This window comes from Rhamphochromis sp. 'chilingali' (assembly GCF_963969265.1).
Source record: "Rhamphochromis sp. 'chilingali' genome assembly, chromosome: 19".
NCBI lineage: Eukaryota > Metazoa > Chordata > Actinopteri > Cichliformes > Cichlidae > Rhamphochromis > Rhamphochromis sp. 'chilingali'.
The window spans coordinates 3361013-3385902 of NC_137946.1; the positions used below are offsets into that span (position 1 = coordinate 3361013).

At 46.1% G+C, this 24890-nt stretch overlaps 1 protein-coding gene across 1 annotated transcript; it reads left to right on the top strand.

Moving 5' to 3' along the window:
• Positions 1-7584: 7584 nt before the first annotated feature.
• LOC308387028 (paraneoplastic antigen Ma1-like) lies at positions 7585-8648 on the top strand (the record flags this gene model as incomplete). The annotated part of the gene is made up of 2 exons (XM_080866900.1): positions 7585-7593; positions 7716-8648. The coding sequence occupies 2 exons, from the start codon at positions 7585-7587 to the stop codon at positions 8646-8648; spliced, it is 942 nt and encodes a 313-aa protein (XP_080723026.1).
• Between the last annotated feature and the right edge of the window lie 16242 nt (positions 8649-24890).

Genomic DNA, 24890 nt, shown 5'->3' on the forward strand with positions numbered 1-24890 from the left:
CAGTAAACCCGTCATTTAAGAGTTTAGGTAATGCTTCTTTGGTGTTCCTGTCACCTCTCTCATTTCTCACTAAGGACTCAACTGTAAAGTGAGTCAGACAGCTCTTGGAGTCCCTTGTCAAAGAAATGCATTGTTTGACTGTAATAGTAGTAGGATTAGCCAAAAAAGAAAAGAAGCCATCTATGAGTTTCTCACATAAACACATTTTAGCATGGTAAATGGACTGGTTCTTACTTGACCGCCTTTCCACTCTGCGAGCACTCAGAGTGCTCTCTATATAACATTCACACACAGATGAGCACATTGGGAACAACTCTGAGCAACTCTATCTTACTCGAGGATACTTTTGATAACCAACCTTCTGATGGCTCTACCTCCTAAGGTAGATCTTTGGGGTTGTTGTTTGAGTGATGGGTTGATTGTGTCAGTGAGGTTTGGGTTGTTTTCTTATTTTAAAAAGAGGGAGTTTTAGTAAACATGGACATGTCTAGAATTGGGCCCTTTAAAATTGTAACAGTGCACTTAGAGAAAACCTGTTTTGATGAGCTAATAATCAGCTCTCTTTTTTCTCATTTTTTGTAGGCAGGACTGCAAGATTGAATTAACAGCGCTAAAAAATTTTTCGGGAGAGCAAATATAAGGTGACCTTTTCCAGATTACAACTGGCTGAGGAGAAGGCCACCTGTGGGAACCTGGAGTTCCGGTCTAGAAGGATTGCCGCGTGTCAATCCAGACCAAAAATAATAGACAATTGTTTTTCTTTTGAGTGAATGCGTGTGAATGAGTGAATGAGGGTTAGCACGAATAAAGGGGGGCAAACAATTGACTCTGTTGGGGAGAGAAAGGGGATGCTTTGCAGACTTAATCCTTTGGCTGCTGATTTTGGGTTGCTGATGTTTGCTTTAAGAAAATTTTGTTTTATTGACTGGGTGTAGATTATGGCAGTACATTATATTGTTGGGGAAATGCCAAATGCTAAAGGGGAGAAATTTTTTTGATAGAACTCATGCCATTAACAAAATAGGCCACTGTAAAAGTCAGCTAAAGTTTATAGAGGAAAATATCGTTAACTCGATTTCCCCGGGTCTTTTCCTGTGTGTTATGAATAAATCTTCTTTTTCTTGGTACCGGTACTGGTTTTATTTTGTTGTATTTATCAGTGACACCTTAAAGGCAGGTCTGTGAATATATTGTCAGACATAAACCAGTCCGTGGCACTAAAAAGGTTTGGGGCCGATGTCATAAATAGTATAAAAGATGAATGGATCTACTGCAGCATCACTGTTTGTTTGGTTGTAAAAAAAGCTGGGTGTGAGTGTGAAATCACCTACTCGTCATTGATAACTCATTAGCCAATAAGCATACAGTTTCATAGCACAGATAATCCTCCATTTTTAAACACGACTTAGATTTATGAACTCATTTTGTCTATTTTCTAGAGTGAGTGAGTCCATGAACGTGTTTAGAGCGATCAGGTCAGACAGCTGTTTCTCTATTGACTTCTGTTCATGTGACATCATCCACACACTGCTTTAGAGTTGTACACCTTATTGGATGAGACACAACCACCGGTTGCTAGGGAAATATATGTGTTCCCTGACTGCTGCTGCACAAAAACCTCCCAGCGTTTGCTTTGGTTACGAGCAGTTTGCACCAGTTGCCTGTAGACCAACTCGTGTTTGTCTGTAAACACTCCCTCACTGCTCGCTGAGCTGTGCCATGCAAAGAGAGAAGTAAAAGTTGTGTCTCAGTGCTGCACCCAACATCTTTCAAAAGGCACAATTTTGAACACTTTACCTGATCTTACATTTTAACACTTACAAAATGGTGGACAACTTAACATCATGAGTTAGCAGTCAAGTATCAGCTTTAAACCCAGGACTCTGTGTCTTTTTGTAGAGGGCTTCTCACAGATTGCAGCTTTTTAGGTGCCTCGACATTAGTTTCGATTTTTCCAGTCTGGATGCTACGTCCATGTTTCACACTGTGCATGCATGTCATCAACGTCACCTGGTAACTGTTAAGCATTTTGTGTAACATTAGCTCTGGAAATGACGGTGAATGATTTTACCATCTATCCATCCACAGATTTATTTTTTAAATGAGCAACTTTTGTTAATTTTTATAGCTACTTTATGTAATTACTGGATTATTATTTTATTATTTATTGTCTTTGTAAGCTTTGTTTTTCTATCTTTACCTTACAACACAAAGCGCATTGAGACAACTGTTGTTGTGATTCAACACTTTGTAAATAAAACTGAATTGAATTATTAATCGAACTGTGTCATGAATAATGTTGCTTTCTGTGAAGTACAGACCATACAAGTTTGCATTTAAAATTTTTGGTAAGTGTTTTAGTGTAGTATTTTGTTAGACAGCTACATTAATAAACAGATATGTGGGCCTGTCTTTTCCACTCAGATAGTTAGCATGCTAACACCTTAATTTAGGAATATTTAGCACGCTAACACAGGCGGCGCGGTGGCACAGTGGTTAGCACTGTTGCCGCACAGCAAGAAGGTCCTGAGTTCAATTCCAACATCAGGCCGGGGTCTTTCTGTGTGGAGTTTGCATGTTCTCCCCGTGTTTGCGTGGGTTCCCTCCGGGTACTCCGGCTTCCTCCCAAAGACATGCAGCTTGTGGGGATAGGTTAATTGGATAATCCAAATTGTCACTATGTGTGAGTGTCTGTCTGTCCCTGTGTGTTGGCCCTGCGACATACTGGCGACCTGTCCATGGTGTACCCCGCCTCTCGCCCTATGACAGCTGGGATAGGCGCCAGCGCCCCCCGCGACCCTGAAAAGGATAAGCGGATGGATGGATGGATAGCACGCTAACACACTAAGCTATTGTGATGATATGTGAAGAGCACCATCTTAGCATTCTTTTTTGGGGGCATTTCCCTAAAGTGCAGCTGCATTGCTAAGGTAAGCTAAAACTTAGCTTAGCTAAAACAAGCTAATTTTTAAGAGGATACCTTTGTATTAGGGGTGGGTTTTGATAATCGATTAAAATCGATTCTGGCTTGGATAACGTGATATCGATTCATTAAAATCCTGAATTGATTGTTTAATATAAATTTATTTACGCCAGAATCTCAGGTTAAACCTCACCAAATTTCAACAACCACCAAACATTTAAAACAGTAAATGAGAGCAGGTACACGGATTCTGCACAAAGACGTAAACACAAAGCGCGGACCCGCCGACGGATCAGAATCAGTGAGATGTCACTCACCCGACGGCACGGACACGGTCGGGGCTGAAAGCCGACAGCTCGCTGATTCTGAAGTTTCGGCGGGTCCGCGCTTTGTGTTTACGCCCTTTTTGCACTGATTCTAAAGCTGTTAGTTTGATCTCTCTCCAAACAATATTGACCGAACCAGCAGCAAAAGAAGATCCAACCTACGCTTCACAAAAACATCGTCATGAATTCCCTCTGACTTTTGCTGTTTTGCTTCCACCATGATAAAATCACACTTCATGCAGAGCTCTCTCTCTCTCTCTCTCTGTACTTCAATAACAGTTTCCCGTCTAAAAATCTGTTTTCTGCATTATTCGCTTGCTTGTTACGCACAAGTCTACCGTTGTTTACAGCGCTGTCGGCCGCTGTTTTTTTTTCTTTTACTTACTTCTGAAAAGAAAACCTAATTTCTGCCGTTCAATAGGCTTCTGAACAAATGTAAACTTTTTAACATTATGCAAAATGCAAAACGCTTAACCGTGTCTCTAATAAAACCGCTGTAACGTCAGAGGTAATGTTCATAAGTTGATTAATGGTTTTCTTTCGTTTTTGATGTACTGCAGAATATTTTTATAAAATCCAGGCCAGGAAAATCACCTTCATGTTTTTCTGTGTTTTATCTTCAGCTGCTTTGACACAAAGGCATCTGCTGTGATGCTCACTCCTTTAATAAAGTCTGGAAAGTGTCAGCTTCCTTTTTATAGATACAAAAATATGTAAATGTACTGATCTGAATTATATTATTTCTGAGTGTCTGACGCAAAATTTCCCAGATTCAAATCGAATTGAATCAAATCGAATTGAATCGAATCCTGGATCGAATCGATTCGGGACCTCGTGAATCGGAATCGAATCGATTCTAGAAATCGGTGACGATACCCAGCCCTACTTTGTATATACAGTATTTGTTTTCGTTACGTGTGAAGTAGGACTACACATTACAACAACGTGGAATGACTACTTTTTAAATTCAAAACTCAACAAAGAACCCATTACTTCTCCCAGATAGTTACAGCACTGGGGCAGCAACTAGAGTAAGTGCCAGGTTGTTGAACTTTGAACACTACATCACTGCCATCATTGTTAAGATGAAGAATTAATCATTTACCTTCTGAGGTAAGAAGCCAAATGTTCCTAGCACCATCTGTGGTGTCTGCATGGAGCAGAAATTTGTTTAGAACCTTTCAGAAAGTGCTGCAGGAGAGAGGTCACTTTGAAGTCAGGAAGTTGGAATGTGAGGATGAATAATGCTATGCTGCAATTAACACATTAACCATGATTTATGCCTGAAACTTAGTTAAAGTGGCACCTCTTAAATTTCTACTGACCTTGTTTTTGTCTGTATGTAAGGTTTTTTGTTGGTAATGCAGGCGTACCTCTTCTCTAATGCAGGTCATCCTAACCTTTTACTCATGCTGGTGGAGTGCTGACGGGAATTAAGAGTAAAAGGGCACTCAGGCAGAAGGGCTTGTGTCTTCTCTGGCTTTTTTTCCTTTTTTTTTACCAGAGTAATCTGGGACATCAGAGTGATGATTCAGACATTATCATAAAGCGTTGTGTTACAAGTCTAGCTGGAAGATTATACTTGAACTTACACCGAGAGAATCTGAAGATCTTATTATTTATTTACTTTTGTGGTTTTTGCATCCCGTAGCTCCTGCTGCTTTATCCCCCGCATAAAAAAAAAAACAATAAAGAGGGAGGTCGGATGCTGGGGAATATGGCAGCAAACAAGGCAACAAACAACAGGCCATTATCTCTCAGCAGCCTCTGGATGTTTGTCCTAAAACTTGGCATTGCTCTTGGCCTTCAAATATTCTACATCAGGTTTCAAGTTTTTCTGAGCATCAGGCAGTCAAGAGAGACAATGCAATGCAGTCCATTAATACTGATTCTCTGAAAAGTGCATTCCTCCACGGAGCTGGTGTAGCTCGTTTCTGAAAGGAGGATAGAGAGATCAGACTGAACAAGGCGCATCAGTGTTTTCAAAGCAGACCTCTAGATTTGTCTGTAAAAATGTGGTTTATACACAAAGATATTGGTATTCTCAACATGCTGTCAACAATAATAAATCACAAATACTCTCCATGACTCTGATTATGCATGACCAGACTCATTTACAGAACCCAACACCAAAAATCAATGGCCTTTGTGCATCACAGTAGTCTTTGTACACTATATTAAAGTCTCTAAAATGTCATTGCATCCTTATAGTTGATGGATGCTAAATAGGTGTGTCAGTGTTACCTGATCATCTTATTCTGGCTCCAAATTTCCAAGATAGCAGCAGAAACAGGACTCGTATGCAGGACTCCTTTTGGAGAAGACAGTGGATTTATTTACAGTGTGGTAAAGGTGCAACAGTTCAATATATACACACACACACACACACACACACACACACACACACACACACACACATATATATATATATATATATATATATATATATATATATATATATATATATATATATATATATATATATATATATACAGTGTTGGGAAGGTTACTTTTAAAATGTATTCCATTACAGAATACAGAATACATGCCCCAAAATGTATTCTGTAACGTATTCCGTTACGTTACTCAATGACAGTAGCGTATTCTGAATACTTTGGATTACTTAATGTAATACTCTGATAAATATCAGTGGTATTTATTTTGTTTTCATGAGAATAAGTCGAAGAGGAAATAACAGTTCATGGTGAGGTTAAGAGTGGTATAGATATGTGATATAAATGTTTGTATTAAAATGCATAAATAGTGTGTGAAAAAATCAGTTACGTTAAAAAACCATAATTTCATGGAATGTGAATGTCTGTTAAAAGAGAAGAAGTGTAACTTGTTTTGTATGCTACGTCACGAGAGGTCATGACTTGCAGATGACTTCCGGGGGAAAGAGACTCGGGAGGAAGAGAGGAGAAAAAAAGGAGGATTACTAAAATGGCATAGACGAAGCATGGACTTCGGGACTGCTTATGTCACCAAAGTTGTTCGGCAACAACATATCACCCGTCTGCGGACTTCCCGGTAATCATTCGGAGCGTTTGAGCCGGGCTTCCCGTATCTTTTGTGCTTGGCTAAGCACGAGGCACGTTTGGCTACGTTGGCTAGCTGGAGCTAGGCTAACGCCACGGTCCTGGCTAACGGAGATTCCGCCGGAGCGAAGAGACGGAGTTTGAGAGTTGTCTCGGGAGAGAGTCGCTAACCGTGGATGATTTGCTGCTATCTAAGGAACCGGAGATTCGTTGCTCGCTGCCGCGAGTGGAGACGGTTGCTACCACAACGAGCGAGTTATTCATCGGAGGAGGTGGAGACATCACGGATACTCGGAGGTATTGTTGTTATTATTAAGAGCTCCAACTAAAGCGCGCCAACAACAAAAATAAACTAAGAGTGCACTCTGGGGAAAGAATAACATTGGACAGGTTAAGGGAAAAAATACTAAAATCTATCCCCCGGGGTTTATTGTATGTTTTGTATATGTGTTTTTTTAATGAAGGAAAAAAAAGGGTTGGATGTGAATTTCCTGCAATTGTTTAATACATTTTCTAACCCTGAGATCCTGTGTTGGGTTTATTGCATGGTGTCTTATCATTTGAGTATTCACATGTATTAGCCTTAATCGGTTAAGTGTATTTCCTTAGCCTCCGCTTGTCTGTGTAGACACGAGAATCATATGAACCTTAGACTGATATTTATTTTTCGAGATGTATCTTTTATCACAGAATGTTTAAGTAGAGTCAAGACTGCACCCGAGGGCATAAGGGGGGAGTCTTGTCACACGAGCCGGTGGTAAAAGTGTTACATTTTTGGGGGCTCGTCCGGGATTGTATGTAATTTTGTTATGACTGACCTGGTTTTCCGTCATTCACCAAAGAGAGGGAACTATTTTTTTTTGAGATTGCTAAGGAAATTATTTTTATTGTCAAGTGTGGTTACATTTATTGTGAGATCTCTTACTGTTTGAGCTAAAAAAAAAAAAGAAAAAAAGAAAAATGGAAGCAGTTGAAATTGAAGCTTGGTGCAAAAGGAAGCAGTTAGCTTATGGACATGCAGTTGTTTTGAGTGATGTGGACCCCGATGTCACAGATGCAGTTCTGCTATCGGCCTTGAGCCAGGTCAAAGTATTTGGAAAATCCGAGATAGTTGACCGTTGTCTTGATGTAGCTTCTAAGACACAGTTGGTACTGATCAAGACTTCAACTGACTTAAAAAATCAAACCGTACCGGATGTTGTTGGACTTCCTGGGGAGGCGGGTCCATGGCCAGCTCATGTGCTCACTGCTCCTGCAGAAAATGATGAGTTTCAATCTAAGCTAATGTCATTCCTGAATGCGGAAGGTAAAACTCTTACTGACGTTGGTGGCTTACTTCAGCCTTCACCCCTTGATGTGAACACGGCTTTGATACATGCTATCAGTTCCTTAGTGGATAAATGTAACACCACATCTGTTGATTCTCAGAGCTATCGTAAGCTGCGCATGTTCTCTGGTGTGAAACCTACGCCCAATGGGGAGGAAGAGTATGATGCCTGGGCAGAACAGACAACACATCTGCTAGATGAGTGGCAGTGCAGTGACAACATAAAGAAACAGCGAATAGTGGAAAGTCTGAAAGGTCCAGCTGCAGACATTGTAAGGTTCTTGAGAGTCCAGCAGCCCACTGCAACTTCATATGACTACATGCAGGTTTTGGAGACGGCTTTTGGAACAACTGAGAGTGCGTCCGATCTTCTGGTGAAGTTCAGACATACCTACCAAAATGTGGGCGAAAAGTTGTCTACTTACTTGTTGAGGTTGGATAAACTGCTGCACTGTATTTTCAGAAAAGGAGGCGTGGCACTGTCTGACATGAATCGATTACGGATGGAGCAGGTTGTGAGGGGAGCACTGCAACAAGACATGATTGCACTTCGTCTTCGTATGACTCACAAGCTGCGAGAACCCCCTTCTTTCAGTGAGTTGCTAAAAGAAGTAAGGGAGGAAGAGGACATGCTCCAAAGCAGAAACGATAGTAAGAACCCAGTAATGTCACAGTCTGTAACTCCTATTTCTAAGTCGGCACCTGAACAAGAAGTTGATCCTGAAGTGGCAAAGCTGAAAAAAGAGTTAAGCGTCATGAAAGCTGAGATGCTTAGTCTTAAAGCTGCTACGGTTGCATCACATCCAGACACCCAGATTTCACAACCAGAAGTCCCTGCCAAGCCACCTTATAAAAGAAATGCTACCCCACAAAGGTCTGGCTATCAAGAGGATAAACCTGGAATATTTTGCTACAGATGTGGGGAGGATGGACATTTTAAGAGAGAATGTGAAGGTGAAGAAAACCTACTCAAAGTCAACAAGCGCCTCATTAAACTGACAAAGAAATCGGGAAACTACCGCGGGGTCCAGTAGAGGAACGGCCTGGCATCCCGGTGGTTGTAAAACGTTCCACCAAGTGCAGCACCTTAGAGGGAAAAGTGAAAGACACTGTACCTGCAGGCTTAGTGGGCCCTAGCTCTGTAGTGTCGGTACAGATTGAAGGCATCTACTCTAAAGCCATACTCGATTCTGGTTCTCAAGTAACCCTGCTGTACAGATCCTTCTACGACAGATATTTGACACACCTGCCATTGACGTCTATCGACACGTTGGCGATATGGGGTCTCAGTTCCGCCGAGTACCCTTATGATGGCTATTTGTCACTTAGGCTGGAGTTTTTGGAAGCAGATGTAGGTGGGAGTTAGAGCTGGGCGATATGAGATTTTTTCATATCACGATATGTTTTTTTCATTTCAGGCGATAACGATATCTATCACGATATAAGCCAAATAACTATTTGTAAGATTTAAATGTGCCGTTGCTCACAAGTAAAATGTGAAATAATCAGCAGCTTGTTTTTATTTAAATATTTATTTCCCATAATAAGTTCAACAGGGTAGATGTACTTAAGGAACATGAGACTTTTTCAGATAAATAAAGACAAATATTGCAAACTACACAAAAGGCAGCCGCTAAAGCGTTTAAGTTTCAAAATAGAACAAACGAAACAGACTAAATTGTCAATTCCACTTAGAAACAAAATATTAATTCTAAAAATAAATCTTAGTTTGTTTTACAGAAGAACAGACAAAACTGACTAACTTTTGTCAATATCAAATAAACTGAGAACAAAAAGGAAATTCTCAATCTCTCCTTGTTGTATAGCTTAGCTTTTCTAACAGTTTTAACAGTTACTTTAGTCTGACAAAAGCCGAATGACGAATTAGCGCTTCCAGTCAGAGACTGAGGCTACGTCCACACGTACATGGGTATTTTTGAAAACTGAGATTTTCCGTTTCCATTTTAAAAAATAATCCCGTCCACACATAAAGGGAGAAATGAAGGAAAACGCTGCTATGAACATGCCAAAGCAGCAGGTGGCGCTAGATTCCTAACCGTGCAGAAATGTTGGCCAATCAGAAGTCTAGAAGCCTCGGTGGGAAAAAGTAAACAAAGCTGGGGCATAGAAGCAGAACCGAGTCGTAAGTGTGGAGGGACAGTAACTGTGTGTATATGTAAGCATTTAAACACTGCAGAGAGTAGAATTAACAGTAACAGTATTGTAGAAATTCATTTCACCGAAACAATAACGCGGCGCACAGTGTGACGCATGCACCAGTTTATTGTATTTCCAGACTTGCTTTCGGCACAATTTACAGTGCACGCTACTCTGTTTTTTGTCAGACTTGAAATAGCCGAAATACCTTCACACTACGGAACTTCTATGGCTCTTCCGTTTGACAATCTCTCCGGCATTGGAACCATCATCTGTTTTCTCTTCGGTCACGCTCGGTTGATTTTTCTAGTCGGCACACTCATTTCCTCCATTACGCGCTGGCTCCATTACCCGCTGGCTGCTTCCCAAACAAACACACGTGCGGCTTGGCACTTGTGCTGTACGTAACAAGTCACGCGACGTGACGCTGCGGCTGTGATTGGTTCGGCTCTGCGCTACTTAATTTGGATTGGCTGACCTTTTTTTTTTTTTTTTTTTAAGAGGACAAGAGCAGCGAGGTCTATCGCGATAGCTTAATTTCTCTATCGAGTAAAAATTATATCGCGATACATATCGTTATCGTTCTATCGCCCAGCTCTAGTGTGAGTGAGACCATTGATGCACTTGTGTTGGTATGTCCCGACCCAGTTGTGAGAGGTGAAGTTTCCCTGCTTGTTGGCACCAACACACCCACTGTGAGGCGATTGCTTAGCCACTGCAGGGAAAAGGGAGGAGAAAACTTTGTGAGATCCATGCACATTCACCCAGTCTTCAGAAAAGTTTTCAGTGAGATCTCAGTGTTACCACCTGATGCTGACAGTAACCAGAGGGGAACGGTGTGGTTCACCCAAGCCAAACCTGTCACCATACGGCCTGGGGGAGTCGCCCAAGTGGCTGGGGCACCAAAGTTTCATGGAGTGCTGGGCACTCAGACAATCCTTGTAGACTCACCTGATGACCCTGCGAATGAGTCACGGTTTCCCGATTGCCTCCTGGTGAGACCAGAGTTGCAGACCTCCACTGGTGTGACGGCCAAAAGAATTACTGTTCTAGTTAGAAACATGTCAGCACGGGAAATTACCTTGACCAGAGGGACACCAATAGCTCATCTGTTTCCAGTCGACGTTGTGTCATCTCTACCTGGGAGAGAAGAGTCTGAAGTCGAGTTCGCTGGGAAGCTGAGCCCCTTTTCTTTCAACTTTGGAGACTCACCAGTTCCTAAGGAGTGGAAGGAAAGGTTGGTGACAGAAATGATGGAGCGGAGTGAAGTTTTCTCTCTGCATGAGTTTGATGTCGGATGCAGTAAGAGCACCCAGCACACTATCAAAACCACAGAGGACAAACCATTTCGGGAGAGGTCTCGTCGGTTGCCGCCTGCTGACGTGGAGGCATTGAGACAGCATCTAGCGCAGCTAAAAACTGCTGGTGTTATTACAGAGTCACGCAGTCCTTATGCCTCACCCATTGTGGTCGTGAGAAAGAAGAATGGGAAAATAAGGATGTGTGTGGATTTTCGGACCCTAAACCGCCGCACCACTCCCGACCAATACACGGTGCCAAGAATTGAAGATGCTTTGGCATGTCTCAGTGGAAGCAAGTGGTTCAGTGTGCTTGACCTTCGGAGTGGATACTATCAAGTGCCCATGGCAGACTCCGAAAAGGAAAAGACAGCTTTCATTTGCCCGGCTGGATTCTTCCAATTTGAAATAATGCCACAGGGAGTGACAGGGGCTCCCGCTACATTTCAGCGGGTAATGGAACAAACTGTTGGAGACATGAACTTGCTTGAGGTGTTGGTCTATCTCGACGATCTCATTGTGTTTGGAGCCACGCTTGAGGAGCATGAGATCCGGTTGCTGAAGGTGCTTGACCGTCTAAAGGACGAAGGACTGAAGCTGTCACTGGATAAATGTCAGTTTTGTCAGCCATCGGTGACTTACGTTGGGCACATCATATCTCAAGACGGGGTGTCTACTGATCCAAAGAAGACTGAAGCTGTAACCGCATGGCCAAGACCCAACACTGTGACTGCATTACGGTCGTTTCTTGGATTCTGTGGGTACTACCGGCGTTTCGTGAAAGATTACTCCAAGGTAGCTCACCCATTGAACCAACTGTTGTCTGGTTATCCTTCAACTGCAAAGAAGAAAGTAAAGGACAGACAGGATGGTCCGTACCTTAACCCCGCAGAGCCCTTTGGTGGTCGCTGGAGCGGAGAATGTGAGGCAGCCTTTGAGGAGCTGAAGCGACGACTTACCCAAGCTCCTGTGTTGGCCTTTGCCGATCCTCAGCTACCTTATGTGCTACATGTAGACGCTAGCCGGGAGGGGCTAGGAGGAGTGCTGTACCAGGATCAAGGTGAAGGATTGAGACCTGTGGCTTTCGTCAGTCGGAGTTTGACTCCTTCAGAAAAGAATTATCCAGCCCATAAATTGGAATTTTTGGCGCTGAAGTGGGCGGTAGTGGACAGACTGCATGACTATCTGTACGGGACCAAGTTCGAGGTGAGGACAGACAACAACCCTCTGACATATGTGCTAACGTCTGCCAAGCTAGACGCGACGGGTCACCGTTGGCTTGCTGCCCTGTCTACATATGACTTTAGTCTCAAGTACAGAGCAGGAGTCCAAAACATTGACGCTGACGCTCTCTCTCGCCGGCCACAATCGGGGTCGATATCCAAATCCGAGTGGGACGACGTTCCTGCAGCAGGAGTGAGAGCCTTGTGTCAAATGTCTGGGGTGATGAAACATAAAAACCCACGATCCGGAAGAGCCATTGACTCTTTTGGCACTTCTCCACAAGCTATCCCACAAGCTTATTGCAATCTGGCTTCTTTGAGTGTTAAGAATATGCCTTTTGTGAGTCTTGCTGAGTTGTCGACCGCTCAACGGGAAGACCCCGGCATAGGACAAGTGTGGACAGCTCTGAGTAATGGGAATAGTAACCAAGTTGACAAGACCAAGCAACCAACTTGCTCTTTGCTGTTGAGAGAGTGGGACAGGTTAAAGATGCAGAAAGGAGTGATGTATCGCATTGTAACTCCTCCAGGAAAATCACGCTGTTCTCAGTTGGTACTACCAGAAAAGTATAGAGTCCCTGTACTGAAATCACTGCACGATGACTCAGGTCATTTGGGCCTCGACAAGACATACGGCTTGGTAAGAAACCGGTTCTACTGGCCTCGGATGAAGTCAGAGATTGAAGAGTATTGCAAGTCTTGTGAGAGGTGTATAAAAAGAAAGACTCTACCCAAGAGAGCTGCACCTTTGTCGCATTTGCAAAGTGAGGGACCGTTCGACCTTGTTTGTATGGACTTTTTGTCCATAGAGCCTGATTCGAGCAGCACAGAAAATGTTCTGGTCATTACCGATCACTACACTCGTTATGCTCAAGCTTTTCCAACAAGAGACCAGAGAGCCTCTACGGTTGCAAAGGTGTTGCTGGAGAAGTATTTCGTTCATTACGGACTGCCACGGAGGATGCACAGTGATCAGGGCAGAGATTTTGAAAGTCGTCTTGTTCATGAAGTGTTGAGTTCGCTTGGAGTTGAAAAATCAAGAACGACGCCCTATCATCCTCAAGGAGACCCTCAACCCGAGAGGTTTAATAGGACGTTGTTGGACATGTTGGGGACCCTGGAACCGAACAGAAAGAAAAAATGGAGTCAGCACGTCGTTCATTTGGTTCATGCTTATAATTGCACTCCAAATGAAGCTACAGGTTTCTCTCCTTATTTCCTTATGTTTGGGCGTGAAGCTAGGTTACCTGTGGATTTGTGTTTCGAGACTTCTAGTGATGGCACACCACAGAAAACTTACCTCAAGTACGTTTCTGACCTGAGGAAGGAGTTAAAGGCTGCCTATGAACTAGCAGAGTCCGTCGTGGCCAAACAGAATGAGAACAATAAGCAGCGGTATGACAAAAGAATCAGGTTCGCACAGTTGTTACCTGGAGACAGAGTCTTGCTACGAAACCTCGGGTTACAGGGGAAGCATAAACTGGCCGATCGCTGGGCGTCAAAACCATATGTTGTGGAAAGCAAGATGCCGAACCTACCAGTGTTCCGGTTGAAACCTGAAGATGGTGATGGACCAATCAAGATCCTCCATCGAAATCACTTACTGCCTCTTGGGGAGAGGATATGTCTAGACTCTGCATCCCATACGGATCTCACCCCTACAAGGAGAGTCTTGCGACGGAGGAAACAGAAAGAATGCACAGACAAGCCTGGAAAGGAAAAGACACTATCGCAGAGAACGGCAGATAAAGACTCTGAAAGGGAAGGAGTCACGCCCAGTGATAAAGATGAGAAAGAGTACACTGACTCCGAAGATGAGGATTTTGGACTTTGGTGTGATCTGACTGTTGAACCTCTCAGGTGCAACATGGATAGTGATACTCTGGAACCGTTCAGTCTGGATTTGGGTATTTCCTTAAGTGACGTAGCTGAACAACCAAAAACAGTTGGGCTGGGAGTAACACAGGAATGTGTAGAGGAACCTGAGACGGACAGTGTAAATGAATCTGAGTCTGTTGAGATCACCGAAGCCGAATCACCTGATACTTGCGAGAATCCTGAGGAGACAGGGAAAGACAAAGTACTGCCTGAAGACATTCTCTTGCAAGAAGAGGACACTGAATTTAACTCTGAGACTAATCTTGATGTTGACATTAAGGCCAGACCTCAGCGGTTGAAGAGGGCTCCTTTGAGGTTAACTTATGATGAACCAGGTCATCCCAGTGTGGTAGCCGCCACAACAGTGAAATATGTCTCTTGTTTTTATAAATGGATAGGCACATCCATCTTTGCTTAGTTGTGTGTTTTACTCACCTGTTGTGCCATAATGGTGTATGTTTTCAAGGTACAAAGTCATGAGGGCATGCTTTTCTTTGGTGGGGGGAGAGTGTAATACTCTGATAAATATCAGTGGTATTTATTTTGTTTTCATGAGAATAAGTCGAAGAGAAAATAACGGTTCATGGTGAGGTTAAGAGTGGTATAGATATGTGATATAAATGTTTGTATTAAAATGCATAAATAGTGTGTGAAAAAATCAGTTACGTTAAAAAACCATAATTTCATGGAATGTGAATGTCTGTTAAAAGAGAAGAAGTGTAACTTGTTTTGTATGCTACGTCACGAGAGGTCATGACTTGCAGATGACTTCCGGGGGAAAGAGACTCGGGAGGAAGAGAGGAGAAAAAAAGGAGGATTACTAAAATGGCATAGACGAAGCATGGACTTCGGGACTGCTTATGTCACCAAAGTTGTTCGGCAACAACATATCACCCGTCTGCGGACTTCCCGGTAATCATTCGGAGCGTTTGAGCCGGGCTTCCCGTATCTTTTGTGCTTGGCTAAGCACGAGGCACGTTTGGCTACGTTGGCTAGCTGGAGCTAGGTTAACGCCACGGTCCTGGCTAACGGAGATTCCGCCGGAGCGAAGAGACGGAGTTTGAGAGTTGTCTCGGGAGAGAGTCGCTAACCGTGGATGATTTGCTGCTATCTAAGGAACCGGAGATTCGTTGCTCGCTGCCGCGAGTGGAGACGGTTGCTACCACAACGAGCGAGTTATTCATCGGAGGAGGTGGAGACATCACGGATACTCGGAGGTATTGTTGTTATTATTAAGAGCTCCAACTAAAGCGCGCCAACAACAAAAATAAACTAAGAGTGCACTCTGGGGAAAGAATAACATTGGACAGGTTAAGGGAAAAAATACTAAAATCTATCCCCCGGGGTTTATTGTATGTTTTGTATATGTGTTTTTTTCATGAAGAAAAAAAAAGGGTTGGATGTGAATTTCCTGCAATTGTTTAATACATTTTCTAACCCTGAGATCCTGTGTTGGGTTTATTGCATGGTGTCTTATCATTTGAGTATTCACATGTATTAGCCTTAATCGGTTAAGTGTATTTCCTTAGCCTCCGCTTGTCTGTGTAGACACGAGAATCATATGAACCTTAGACTGATATTTATTTTTCGAGATGTATCTTTTATCACAGAATGTTTAAGTAGAGTCAAGACTGCACCCGAGGGCATAAGGGGGGAGTCTTGTCACACGAGCCGGTGGTAAAAGTGTTACATTAATATATTATCATGCTGCTTACAACTACGTGAATGTACTATTGCTGTGTGATTTATTACTATTACTGAAGGTCCGCGACTCCGAACTGTAGTAAAGGGACCTCTGGCTAATACGGCGGGGTCCCTGTCAGCTCGTAGCCGAAAAATAGCTTTACTTTGTTGTGTGGGTCAACTTTTCTTGCCAGAGCCAGAGAGAGGCGTTGAAAGGCTGCTCCAACGGAACTTATTGTTTTCGGAGGAAAACACGAACACGGTGTACAGTCGAGTCTTAATAGCTTACTTACAACTGGGCTCGTCAGGCACTCTTCTTGGCTGCAGTGGTTATTATTATATTTACATGCTTCCAGCTCCCGTTTTTCCTCGATGACAACTCGTACCTTTCCACTCCCCTTTTTCTCCCTCCTCGCGCTCACAGACCCATAACGTGTATGGCAGTCCATTCTCCCTGCAACACGGACTACACTGCCCATGATGCTACATTCTTTAGAGCTATGCTTGTAGCATTCTGCCTGTTAGCTTAGCACAACAACAACAACAACGAAAAGGCGCTCTCTCACCCAGGAAACACGCAGTCGCAGAGAGAGAGAGAGAGAGAGAGTCGCCCTGTAACCATGGCAACCGTAACGCTGCCGCCTGGAACAACAGAACGTAGCTGTCAAACAAAACCCAAACAGTCCTGACCCGCGACAATATGAAACAGGAAAGTACCGCAGTGTAATCCATTTATTTCAACAAAGTAACTGTATTCTGAATACCACCTTTTTAAACGGTAACTGTAACGGAATACAGTTACTCATATTTTGTATTTTAAATACGTAACGGCGGTACATGTATTCCGTTACTCCCCAACACTGTATATCAAATCAAATCAAATCACTTTTATTGTCACATCACATGTGCAGGCACACTGGCACAGCACATGCGAGTGAAATTCTTGTGTGCGAGCCCCACAAGCAACAGAGATGTGCAAACACAACAACACAAACGAGCAAAATACAAGAATGGCCAACCTGAAACTAATAAATATATGTACAATATATAATGGTGTATGCATTTCTGGATGTGTATACTAAATATTTTCCTACGTGTGTGTGTGTGTGTGTGTGTGTGTGTGTGTGTGTGTGTGTGTGTGTATACACATTTTTACAAATTAAATAGTAAAAAAATAAAATAAAATAATAATAATAATAATAAAATATATAAAATATACAGAGTTGAATATGTGCAAAACAAGTGGCATTTATATACAGTGTGGAGTGCATAATGTTGAAGTTCCAGTAGTGATATATAGTAGTGTGTATGTATATATATATATATATATATATATATATATATATACACACACACATATTGTAACGTTCACAAGAACCAGACGGTTGGGGTCTCAGTTTGTCCGTTTATTCGGCACATAAGCCAGCGGGTTGTTAACTCAGGGGGAAGCGCTCTCGAACTACACCTCTCTTCAGCCTGGCACACACACAGAACAACCAGGTCCCCCCACCCCTTCCTGTACACCACCCTCACTACTTCCTGCAGCCCAACCAAACATGAATCTTAAAGGAACAACAACAGTGTGCAGAGAAAACCAACATGTCACTGTCCAGTAACACTTAACCATCGTTACACTGCCCCCCCAGCAATAAGTTCCTCGTCCCCGAGGGAACGACACAGTCTCTGAGGCGGGGCGGTAGCCTACGTTCCCTCCTTGACCTCCTGAGCCCCTGAGGAGGACGCGGAGCTTCGGGGCTTTGGGGTGAAGAGTCCGAGGGGTGGGAACGCAGCCCCGGTCGGGGGCCCCTCTGAGCAGGGTCATGGACGCTCTGTACATGTCCCTCTGGAAAGGAGGGGAGGGACTGTCCTCTGTAGGGGGCCATCCGGTCTCTGTGCAGCGCTACTATCCTCCCCCTAGGAGGCAACTGCACCCTGTAAACAACCTCCCCCACTCGCTCTAGGACGCTGCAAGGCCCCACCCAGCTGCTATCCAGTTTAGGACACCGTCCCTTCTTCCTCTTTGGGCTGTAGACCCACACCAGCTCCCCAGCACGGAAGTGCCTCCCTTTAGTGGTGATGTCGTAATTCCTCTTTTGGCGCAGGCCTGCCTTCGCCAGCTGCTCTCGGGCGTAGGAATGTGCAGAATCCAGCCGGTCCTGCAGCTTCCTTGCGTAGTCCCGGCCCGGTGGTGCCTCTGGCGCGTCCGGGGGTTTCCCAAAAGCCAACTCTGCAGGAGTTCTCAGCTCTCTCCCTAACATGAGCAGGGCAGGCGTACATTGGGTGGAGTCCTGCACTGCCGACCTGTAGGCCATGAGGGTAAGGGGAAGATGGTAATCCCAGTCCCGTTGGTGTTCTGAGGTAAGGATGGCTAGCTGCTGGGCCAGCGTCCTGTTAAACCTTTCCACCAGCCCATCGCTTTGGGGGTGAAGTGGGGTGGTGCGGGTTTTCTTAGTCCCAAGGCATTCACACATGGCAGCAAATACCTTGGACTCAAAGTTACGCCCCTGGTCACTGTGGAGGGTCTCTGCTGTTCCAAAGCGGCTGAACATCCCCTCCACTAATACATCAGCGACCGTCTCAGCCTCCTGATCTGGGATGGCGTATGCTTCCGGCCACTTGGTAAAATAGTCCATGGCCACAAGAACATAGCGGTTTCCTCTGTCTGTGCGAGGAAATGGGCCCATGACGTCCACAGCTACTCGCTCCATTGGGGCTCCTGCTGGTTGCTGCTGAAGCTGAGCCCGGGACTGGTCTTGTGGCCCTTTGTGTGAGGAACATGCATCACAGCTGCGGCAAAAGTCCTCCACATCCCTCCGCTGTTGACCCCAGTAATAGCCCTGGCGGAGGCGGCGAAGAGTCTTGGAGACCCCAAAGTGGCCAGAGCCAGTGCTCCCATGGCAGGCTCCCAGCACAGCTGACCTCAGCGACCTTGGCACCACAACCTGGCTTATGTGCCGAATAAACGGACAAACTGAGACCCCAACCGTCTGGTTCTTGTGAACGTTACATTGGTGTCAGAAGTGAAGAAAGAAAAAAGAACCCCAGAACGCCCGAGACCCTGTTGCCGGCGACGCTTGCCGTTACGAGACGAGGATGTTGCCGGGCAGGATTAAGAAGGAGACGGAGGAGAGGGAGGTTCGTCCGCGCTCGCCCGCCCATGGAGTGAGGGAAACGGCGCTGCGGCTGTCTGCCGAGGCTGGATTTTCTCCAGGTTTGACTAGGCTCGGGAACTGTTCACACAGCGGCCGCGATTCCGGCGGGAAGGAGTCGACCTCGCTTGGCGCGCCGTCACGTGATGTAAACAAACATGGCGGCGCCCAGCAAGCTGCAGCGAATATAAAAACGCCTAAGTTCAGCGGCAAGACGCCATGGGAAGTGTTTATCGCACAGTTCGAGCTGTTAGCTGTTGCAGCTGGCTGGTCTGAGGAACATAAAGCTCTCCAATTGGCTTTGTGCCTGTGTGAGGATGCAGCTGCATGCCTGCTGCTGCTGACCGAGGAGCAGAGGGGAGATTATAATGCTCTGGTCGGAGCACTTCAGAGGCGCTTCGGGCAGTATAACCAACCAGTGCTGCTGAGGTCGGAGTTCCACAACAGACGCAGATTGCCAGGTGAGCCCCTCCGCATTTTGGCCCATGAAGTCGAGTGCCTTTGCTGGAGGGCGTATGACAGCATGCCACCATCAGTGCAGGCGGAGTTAGCTCGGGACCAGTTCCTGCAGGCCCTGAGCCCTAAAGAGCTCCGCATGCAAACTCAGCTTGCTCGGCCGGCCACACTCAGTGCAGCCCTGGAGCTAGCGTTGGAGAGGGAGATGCTTGCAGGATCCTCTGGGGGCGCTGACAACGCACACGTGGTGAGGGCTGTGTCAGCACCTGTGGAACAGATGGAGACGCCAGCGGGCCTGTGCAGTTTGGTGCAGACAGCTTCGCTGCAGTCGCCTTCCCCTCGGGCTGGCCCACACCGCCGACCTCAGAGCTGCTGGGGATGTGGACAAGTCGGACACCTCATCAGGCAGTGCCCCAAGCTTGCAGCGGTTCAGGGAAACGCCCACGGGCCCGTGTAGGCGGGAGTACACGGGCCTGGGAGAACGACATCCCCACACCACCGCCACCTCCACCCGGTGCGGCCATCACTGTGGGCTGGACCCAGGTTGGCGGCTTTTGCCATGTTCCAGTGACGATTGCGGGGGTGTCCTGTACGGCCCTGCTGGACACGGGATCCAATGCAACGCTGGTCCGACCCGATATTGTCCCAACCGGAGCTGCTGTACAACCGACTAACGTGCAACTTAAGACTGTGACCGGTGATCTGGCCCCAATGAGAGGGAAGGGAGTGTTCCAGTTCAAGGTGGGGGACCTCGGTGTGTCTTATGCTGCCTGGGTGGCTGACGTGCAGGACGCCTGCATCCTTGGGCTGGATTTTTTACGAGCCATTGGTGGTGTACTGGACTTAGGCAAAGGCCTCCTCGTACTCCCTGATGGGAAGAAGGTGCCGCTTATTCCTCCCCCGGTCTGCACAGCATCTGCCGCGGCGTCCACCTCCACCGCAGAGACCCCTGCAGACCCGCCAGCAGAACAGCGAGCGGAGGAGGAGGAGGAGGAGAGGCTCTCAGCAGTGAGGAGTATCTGGTCAAAGAACTGTGAGGGGCTGACTCCACAGCAGCAAGAGAGTCTATGGCAGGTACTAAAAGAGTTTAGTGACATTTTTGCCCTGAAAGAAAGTGATGTTGGCTTGACACACTTGGTAGAGCACGTCATTGAGACCGGGGATGCCCAGCCTATTAAAGTGCGCCCCCGCCCCCGCCGCCTGCCCCTGGCTCATCAGGAGGCTGCAGACAGGGAGCTGTGTGAAATGATGAAGGCGGGCATCATAGAACCATCTGATAGCCCGTGGGCCTCCGCGGTGGTGATGGTGCCTAAGAAAAAAAGTCCTAGGATGCGTTTCTGTGTGGACTACAGACCACTCAACAAAGTGACGAAGAAAGACTCTTACCCCCTTCCCAGGATTGATGAGTCCCTCGACTTAGTAGCCGGGTCCTCCTGGTTTTCCACCCTGGACCTGCGGAGTGGCTACTGGCAGGTGCCACTGTCCCCGGAATCCAGACCGAAGACAGCCTTCTGCACTAACAGGGGACTATGGCAGTTCAAAGTCCTGAGTTTTGGCCTTTGCAACGCTCCTGCGACCTTCGAGAGGCTCATGGACAGTGTGCTGGCTGGCGTCCCACGGCAACGGTGTCTGGTTTACCTGGATGATCTTCTAGTGCACGGGAGCTCCTTTGATGCTGCCCTGGATGCCCTGAGACAAGTGTTGGAGAGGGTGGCGGCTGCAGGCCTGAAGCTGCATCCCGACAAGTGCCACTTCATGAGGAGGGAGGTGGAGTTTCTGGGCCACAAGCTGGGTCGTGAGGGCATCAGCACTTTGGAGGAAAAAATTCACACCATTACCGAGTGGCCCACACCAGCAGACCAGAAACAGCTCAAAAGCTTCCTAGGACTGGCGTCTTATTACAGGAGGTTTGTGAAGGGCTTTTCCTCCATAGCCGCACCACTCTTCCACCTGCTGCAGAAGGACCGTGACTTCATCTGGACCCAGGACTGTCAGCAGGCGTTCGACACCCTCCGCAGATCGCTGACAGAGTCCCCAGTCCTTGCCCCCCCTGACCCCGCCCTGCCTTTTGTCCTGGACACTGACGCAAGTAATGTGGGGCTGGGAGCGGTGTTGTCGCAGGTTGGACCGGAAGGGGAGAAGGTGGTGGCGTACTTCAGCCGGGTCCTGAACAGGAGCGAGCGGCGCTACTGTGTCACACGACGAGAGCTGTTGGCTGTGGTGGCGGGGGTGAGACACTTTAAATGCTACCTGTGCGGCACAGCATTTGTTGTCAGAACTGATCATGCTGCCCTTCAGTGGCTGATGTCTTTCAGGGAGCCAGAGGGACAGGTGGCTCGCTGGCTGGAGGAGCTCCAAGCCTTCAATTTCACCGTGGAGCACAGAGCAGGGACGCACCATTCTAACGCAGACGCCCTCTCTCGCCGCCCATGTGCTGCAGCTGGCTGCCGTTACTGTGAGAAGCGAGAGGAAATAGAGCGGGAACTCACGACAATAGACGGAGCAGCACAGCTCGCCTGCAGGGTTCTTCTGGTGGTGGATGCAGCGGAGTGGAGGGCACGGCAGGAACAAGACACAGACCTGCTGCCGGTCCTGCAGTGGCTGGAGAAGGGGGAGCAACCCCTTTGGGATGAGGTCACTGGGTTTTCCATCTGTACCAGGGGGCTGTGGGCCAAGTTTGCAGCTCTCAGGCTGAAGGAGGGGGTGTTGGAGCGTGCCTGGAAGGATCCTGCCACGGGGGAGGAGAGGTGGCAGGTTGTGGGGATGTCGTTCTCCCAGGCCCGTGTACTCCCGCCTACACGGGCCCGTGGGCGTTTCCCTGAACCGCTGCAAGCTTGGGGCACTGCCTGATGAGGTGTCCGACTTGTCCACATCCCACTTCTGACACCAATGTAACGTTCACAAGAACCAGACGGTTGGGGTCTCAGTTTGTCCGTTTATTCGGCACATAAGCCAGCGGGTTGTTAACTCAGGGGGAAGCGCTCTCAAACTACACCTCTCTTCAGCCTGGCACACACACAGAACAACCAGGTCCCCCCACCCCTTCCTGTACACCACCCTCACTACTTCCTGCAGCCCAACCAAACATGAATCTTAAAGGAACAACAACAGTGTGCAGAGAAAACCAACATGTCACTGTCCAGTAATACTTAACCATCGTTACAATATATATATATATATATATATAGATATATATATATATAGATATACACACAAACACACACATACACTGAACAAAAATATAAACGCAACACTTTTTGCTCCCATTCCCCATGGGATGGACGTAGAGACCTAAAATTCATTCCAGATACACAATATAACCATCCCTCCCAAACAGTGGTCACAAATCAGTCCAAATGTGTGGTAGTGGGCACATCTGCTATATTGAGATAATCCATCCCACCTCACAGGTGTGCCACATCAGGATGCTGATCTGACATCATGAGTAGTGCACAGGTGTACCTCAGACTGCCCAAAACAAAAGGCCACCCTGGAATGTGCAGTTTTTTGCACTATTGGGGGTCTGGGGACCCAGAACCGGTCAGTATCTGGTGTGACCACCATTTGCCTCATGCAGTGCAACACATCGTCGCATGGAGTCTATCAGATTGTCAATTGTGGCCTGTGGAATGTTGGTCCACTCCACTTCAATGGCTGTGCGAGGTTGTTGGATATTCGTGGGAACTGGTACACGCTGTCGTATACGCCGGTCAAGCACATCCCGAACATGCTCAATGGGTGACATGTCCGGTGAGTATGCTGGCCATGCAAGAACTGAGACATTCTCAGCTGCCATCTGCCCTGAACAATGTGAACCATGATTCATCCGTGAAGTGCACACCTCTCCAACGTGCCAGACGCCATCGAATGTGAGCATTTGCCCACACAAGTCTGTTACGGCGACGAGCTGGAGTCAGGTCAAGACCCCGATGAGGACGACGGGCATGCAGTTGAGCGTCCCTGAGACGGTTTCTGACAGTCTGTGCAGAAATTGTTTGGTTGTGCAAACCAATTGTTCCAGCAGCTGTCTGGGTGGCTGGTCTCAGACGATCTTGGAGGTGAACCTGCTGGATGTGGAGGTCCTGGGCTGGTGTGGTTACACGAGGTCTGCGGTTGTGAGGCCGGTTGGATGTGCTTCCATGTTCTCTGAAACGCCTGTGGAGACGGCTTATGGTTGAGAAATGAACATTCAATGCACGGGCATTTTGCTGTGAGTCAAAACTGCACATTCCAGGGTGGCCTTTTGTTGTGGGCAGTCTGAGGTACACCTGTGCACTACTCATGATGTCAGATCAGCATCCTGATGTGGCACACCTGTGAGGTGGGATGGATTATCTCAATATAGCAGATGTGCCCACTACCACACATTTGGACTGATTTGTGACCACTGTTTGGGAGGGATGGTTATATTGTGTATCTGGAATGAATTTTAGGTCTCTACGTCCATCCCATGGGGAATGGGAGCAAAAACAAAAGTGTTGCGTTTATATTTTTGTTCAGTGTGTATATATATATATATATATATGTGTATGTATATATATATATATATATATATATATATATATATATATATATATATATATATATATATAGCGAGGGCTGTCAGACGATGACAAAAACTGACTAAGACTTCAAATGTCAAGTCAAAAAATAATGGGTGAGGTCTGTGAAAAGCTTATAAATAAAGTCATATTCATGACTTTCAATAATAATAATTTTGTGACCACGTGAATGAGGTAGACAAGTTAGCAGGTCTTGTCTATGCCTGGGGAACTGCTGTAGTTTTACTGCAGCTTCAGGATGCTCCCATTGGGGGTCGCCACAGCAGATCACCTACCACCATCTCACCCTCTTCTATCACACAAATCCTCTGTATGCTATTCTTCCTCTGCCTGACATCTCCAAATTAGTTTTTTTATTATTATTATTTGGGTGTTTTTGTTTTTATTGGATAGTTGACCCGACAAGACAAACTCAACAGTAGGGAGAAAGAGGAAAGATACACAGAAAAAGGCTGTGTATCAGACTTGAACCTGTGGTGCTACATTTTGGCCATGCAGTAATAGTCACCTCCTCACCCACTGAGCTAAATTGCACGTTATGTTACAAAAAGTGTACTACACTATTGCAGAGTCACGCTGCTGGACTATGCACAAAATGTGGTTTCCCTAAAAAAGGCGTTTATGCAGTGTAACATTCACAGTTTTGGAGTCATTACCTTCTAATTAGAAGTAATGTAATAATGCAAAATTGCACAGAGTTTATTTATTTTGGATACTCTTCGAGACATGAACTCCACAAAATCTCTCAAAGTGTCTGTGAGATAAGGCATCTAGAGTTTTGGGAAGTTCAGGTTGTGTAAGCTGCACACTTTGCAGTGTGACATGGTGCAATATTCTGCTAAAAGAGGCCGCTTCCTGCAGGGAATACTG